The sequence below is a fragment of the Symphalangus syndactylus genome, chromosome 4 (assembly GCF_028878055.3).
Source record: "Symphalangus syndactylus isolate Jambi chromosome 4, NHGRI_mSymSyn1-v2.1_pri, whole genome shotgun sequence".
Lineage (NCBI taxonomy): Eukaryota > Metazoa > Chordata > Mammalia > Primates > Hylobatidae > Symphalangus > Symphalangus syndactylus.
The window spans coordinates 59119707-59125706 of NC_072426.2; the positions used below are offsets into that span (position 1 = coordinate 59119707).

Genomic DNA, 6000 nt, shown 5'->3' on the forward strand with positions numbered 1-6000 from the left:
GGCTTTCTTTCCCTGCCTCTCAGCAGTAGTTGAGGTAATGTTTCTATCCTGTTTATGACAAATAGTTGCTCACGGTTCAATAAACCTGTAAAATTACGCTTTTGAAGGAGATTACAAACAAGCACAAAATCTATGGTTTTTAATATGTCTCACACATCACAAAAATTAATAAGTATAGTGATGTTCAGTAGAATTAAAAAAACTCAAACCACAACCAACTCATGTACTAAAAGTTGCCTAACAGGTATATTGAGGCAGGCTTTGCATCTTAATTTCACAATTTCATGCCTACTAAAGTAAAACCATAAAGCAATGAATTGATATAACTTAGAGAGGATAAATGTCCTTTGTTAGACTTAAGGCATATGAAGTTGCCAATGCAATAAATGAAACCAGGACAGCAAAATCGTGTAGATTCAAGGTTATGACAACCCTATCTAAAACAAAAATGACTTTTAGTATTCTGGATGGCTCTACTTTCTCTGATTGTATTAAGCTGTGCCTCACAACAGCTGCTGTGGAAAAGGAGAGACCACAGCCCATCCTGAGACCTCAGCACTACCTGAGAGCAAAGGAGATGCTCTCAGCATGTGTATAAATATGTTGGCTTTGCTGCCAGGGCTGTATTTTACCTTAATGCAGTTAAATATTCTCATCCTGAGGCAGAAAACAATGTTTAGGGGCACTGTTATGCCAACTCCCTCATCTCATTTTATACAGCACGCTGAATTGTTTTTCCTCTTGGGAAATTAATGAAAACAGGAGAAAGGACTGTGATAGGCAAAGAGCAGATTGAAAAGTCCAGGTTAGAATGATTCTGCCTTTCTTTTATCCATTTAACTAGTGATGTATTTAATTTTAATTTACAACATGTACTAGGATAACTTGGACTGCTAGGTTCAGGTCTCTAATAATAGGTTGGGCAGAGAACTGTGAAGAAAACTTCCCTCTCCCCCCTAAATGAATTCACATATGTGCAGAAGCAAATTGCAGGTGCACCGGTATTATAGGAATGGGCCCAAGGCAACAAAATATTCTGCAACTAATTAACTTTACATCCCAGTCAATTATGCTTCATCCTTCTAAAACATCTGCTGAGCAACAAAAATGCAAACCGTTTCGATGTTTTATGCATGCAGCAAGTCCCGTAGTAATGAACTTAAAATTTCCCTTCTTATTTTGTTCATTCTTCCGTTTTTCCTCTCCTGTTAGTCCTAAACAACAATTCTTACATATTTGACTTTTAAAAACGAACTAGGCCACACATACGTTCTTTTGTAATTCAGTGCAGCTATGGGAGCAAAACAACATTAGAGTTTTCTGTAAGAATATAGGTACCTGAATTATCTAATAGATTATCTTCCTTCAACAAGAGAAATAAGAGGTTGTCTAATCTTCCACTTTATTTTTACACTTCTAATTTGTTTTTTGAAAAGTGTAAGCATTTTGAACTGTAAAAAATACAATATTTCCTGAATTGAAAGCTTTAATTCATGTTTATATTCACAGAAGTATACCTACATTACATTCAACCCCTTTAATGTATACCAGTGAATGATTTCAAATAAATCTGTAAACATATCTTTGAAATGACATCCATAAGTAAATAAAGTATCCTAAAGTTCCTTTATATATGGGCTGTAATTTTAGCTATTGGTCTTTGATCTTTTATGGATTCATAGGTAAGCTAAGGAACTTAAGTTAAAAATTTTAATGTAAAAGTAAACTAAAGATCTATTTATTTATTCATTAGAGTATAGCTACTTAAAATATATAATAACATACAGCTTCTTTCATCTCAGCCTCTCTCAAATCAGCTAAAAAATACCTGTAAAAATGAATTAAATTAAATCAATAGGCATACAAAAATACATTTCCTTTATTCAATTGGTGAGGCTTTCTCACTGAAAATTCTGCATACAATTTGTAATCATTATATGTTTTATGTATTGTAGGTTTGATCCCCAAAAGGGTTTTTGGTGTCAGTTACTGGAAGGAGGAAGGACAAAATGCCTTGGAAAAAGCAAAGGCCGAAAATATCCACCTATGGATCCAGAGGTAATAATTTTCTTAATCTTTGAATTACTCTAGCAAAATATTTGCAAACAGCTATTTCAAAACTAGTAACAAGAAATTTGCTTCCTTTTTCTGCTCTTCCTTTGCAATTAATAATTTTATATACTTAAAAGATGATAGAGATAATTGACATGTAGATAATAGATAGATATCTGTAGATAGATATTAAGAATTAATATACATTCCTAGAAATTCTTTGCTGTTTGAATGCAATTTAAAAATAAATGTTTACTAAAAAATGACTCATTTCCAAATGCGTAAAGCACATAAATAGCTTACTAAACAAGTGATTTTGGATAAAATATTCAAGTATCATTATTATATATTCAATACAGATATTCAAGGCCTACATTACAGGTGGAACTGGGCTAAGCAATGGAAAGAATACAAAGATAAAACAGTTGTGAACTCAGATTTATTACAGGATAAATTAGTTATAGCCACTGATTAGTATTAGGGACATAAAAACGTAAAACAATGACAAACGAAACCACAAAATGGCAGGAAAATATTTCAATGGAAGTGAGGATATGAGAAGAAGTGCCTTATCTGGTAGAAAAGGCTTGGAAAACCAGCCAGTAATTGGCTCAGCCAGGTATCATACATATTTCTCTTACGGCAAAGTGGGCAAAGGATGCAGGTGATTCATGGGTTACTATGGAAATAGATGTACCAGAAGGTCCTTAAGCTACATTTTTGAACTCAATAATTTCAAAAGGGTTTCAGAAATCACTTTATTCTACCAAGAAATAAATGTAATGTTCCCATTACTACTATAAACATCTTATCCGAAATGTGAAGTGTTTACAATCTGGTTTAAGGGAAGAAACATAATGAAATACCTGGTGAATGGTCCAAGATGAAATGTAGTTGTCTTAAATCCATTTCCACAGTATACACAAAAGTTGCTAAGGGAGTTTTATGTGGAAAAAGACCATTTGTGTTAAAATATTGAGGAGGGCTTAAGAGAGATGGTGGATTTTGGACCAAATGGAAAACAATGAAGGAACCATTGTTACCTATGCCAACAACAGGAAAAGTGTTCATCTCCAATTTTATCAAAGAGATGGAGCTCTGCCAATTGGGTTATAATATAAGTGACACCCAGAAAGAAAGTCCAATTAGAAATGTCTTGTTTTCCAGAAATCTGTGTAGATGAAAGATAAATATAAAACTAAAACCATTCATATGTTTTATATTTTTTTAGCATTCCTCTAATAACGGCCCATCTCTGCAACATGATTAGAAATATAAAAATTGTAAAAAGGATCAGGCTTCAGAGACGTAATGTTTTGGAAGCCGAAAGCTCTTAGTGACTAAAAAAATATATTTCAGCTCTGAGTAAATGTATAAAAATTGTGCATAATATTGCAAGTTATTATTTGTAATAGTGAATTTTAGTTTTTATGATTATGCTCACATTCAATTTTTATCTTATGGGCCAATTTTCAAAAAAAGTATGCACGTTTATCCAGCTTACTTCTATAAATTTCATTCCTCATGCGGTCCCTATCTCATTGATCTCCAGTATTATACTCCTGTCATCATTTTTTCTTTCTGTGTAGGCTTCATATATCCCACAATAAATACATGCCGTAATGACAGATAAGCCATATAGGATATACTTGGTCCTATTTCTATTTTGTAGCTACACCTTCACCAAATATTTTCAAAAGGTAAAAATAACTGATATTTGAGGAAAAATACAAGAAATATAATATGTTGTAGACACGTATACTGTAGTAGATACATTCCTTAAGAAATATAGATTACAAAATCCTGTTTGATGAAACAAAGAGCTTCTTTCAAGTTCTTCTTTTTTTTTTTCTTTCCAGTCTAGAACTTTCCTCTCTAATTACTACCGAGATCATAACGTGGAACTATCCAAACTGCTGCACAGACTGGGACAGCCTCTGCCATCATGGCTGAGACAGGAACTGCAGAAAGTGAGATAGCACTGGAGACAAGAATCAAGCCTCTCAAGATACTTTCAATGTTAAAAAAAAAAAAAAAAAAAAAAATCCACCTTTATTCTCAAGCACTTGTGATTGCCAACAAAGAACTGTGTGAATAAATTTCCTTCAGCCTTTTTCATAAAATGAAAACTGTTCTATATGCACGCATTGACAATTACTAGCATCAATCCCTGTGTAAGCTTTTGGGAGATTATGTGGGGGTTTGTGGCATTATCCAGTTTCTAGTGTATAGATGATAGCACAGCCCAGTTCCCATGTTAAGCATAAGGTTTCAGATACTCTATGTATGGCTGATAATCTGGATTATATACAAGTGACCAGTTAAAATTTTAAGGAAAAAATAAGTAAATGAGGTTAGTCATAACTCAATATTTGAATTAAGGGCTAACATTTTCCCCTTGAGAATTTAAAAACAATTTTGCTTTTATTATGAGAAGGAATTATGTAACCCCATACTCTTATTTGTGAGTAATTATTCTTTATTATATCAGCCCACGTATTTTCTTTCTGCAGTGACTCCTCTTCATTAATTTCTTGACTTGCTAAAGAAGTTGTGAAGTTATAGCTTCCCATGGTTTTTGTTTGTTTTCCTCCTGTAAGAGGGGACTACCTGAAAGCTTCCCTATTCACTGATATTATTTTATCTGGCAGCACATGCCTTTCCCAGTGAATTTGTCATTATGATTCCAGCAAAATCTGTTAAAGTTTTTGGTTAAAAAAAAGAGTATGAAGCTGCATAATACCACTATTAAGTCTAAGGCCATCTTTAAGTAAGTCCAGAATCTTACTATACTAATAATCTAGATATTTCCACCTTGACAATGATACAGTATTTATATATTTTTCACTATCTGAGGTAGAAATAAAGCTTTATTGATAAAATATGGAATGAAAACACCAAGGTGTGTTTGCATATATAGTGAGGCAGTGTGCCTTCTACATAGAATATGTCAATCTTTTTAAAGCATGGATTTTTCATATATGCCAGTATATCTACTATTGTAGAAGATTATGTTTTTAATGCCTATTAAAAAAATAAGTATAATCCAAATCTTACCTCTTCAAACATCACTAATTCTCTAACCTAAACCGAATTTCTCAGCCACACCGCCCAAACGTTAATTTCTGGAGAAGTGATGTTCTTTCTGTCTTAGAGTTACAGGTTCTTTTCTTATTTGGAGGTTATTGTAAGGCTAGTTGGATTTTTATCTCATTTGTCAATGATGGTATATTAATATTTTGTTAAACTTTTCAGTAATACATGAAGGTAAAATTTCAACAGAACAGTAAATCAAACTGACTTTGGTAACATTACCCAACAACCTATTCTTCCTCCAGAATAATTTTACTATTGGCTGTAGATAATACTACTTTTTCTTGTAATTTGAGAAATTATGCTTGCAATAATATAATAGCAAATCAAAGATCTGTATGTTAGTTTGTTGTTGATTTTTAAGCAAACACATCAAATTTATGTGTCCTAATTGGGGTATTCAGCATCCAACTTTACATTTATACTTCATTAAGATTGTTTGTTTTCCTGTTGTTTCTCAGCAAAAGGATCTTGACCTTATTCAAAAAATGTAAGGCTTTTCATGGACATGAATATAAATCACATATACTTTTGTTGTCCCTCTCTTGTTAACTGTGAGGCTCAATCCTCCACCTCATTGTTGCGTGAGTGTGTGCTTCACAGCATTTTATTACACACACTAAAATCACAATAACTGCATATACAGCTCTAACCTTTGATTGATTTATTCATTAGTTTCCTCCAATTTATATTATAAATCTTTCTTTTTAAAAATAGAGATTAACTTTTTTTCAAGTGGGATAAAAGTAATATTTATAGAACAGAGGGAAACTTTTTACATCTCAAGTACAATCTATGTAACTCAAGGTTTTCCAAACCATCACCTGTCATTTAAAAGTGTAACTCATTTTATGC

The 6000-nt window shown here is 32.6% G+C and overlaps 1 protein-coding gene across 1 annotated transcript in view; it reads left to right on the top strand.

Annotated features, from left to right (window-relative positions):
- LOC129480695 (bifunctional heparan sulfate N-deacetylase/N-sulfotransferase 4) overlaps positions 1 to 5508 on the top strand; it is a 276129-nt gene extending 270621 nt beyond the window's left edge. Inside the window, exons 13-14 of the mRNA XM_055274737.2 lie at positions 1956 to 2058; positions 3912 to 5508. Coding sequence (XP_055130712.1) covers positions 1956 to 2058; positions 3912 to 4031 — 223 coding nt within the window. The 3' untranslated portion in view covers positions 4032 to 5508. The remainder of the gene's footprint in view (positions 1 to 1955; positions 2059 to 3911) is intronic.
- The last annotated feature ends 492 nt before the right edge of the window (positions 5509 to 6000 follow it).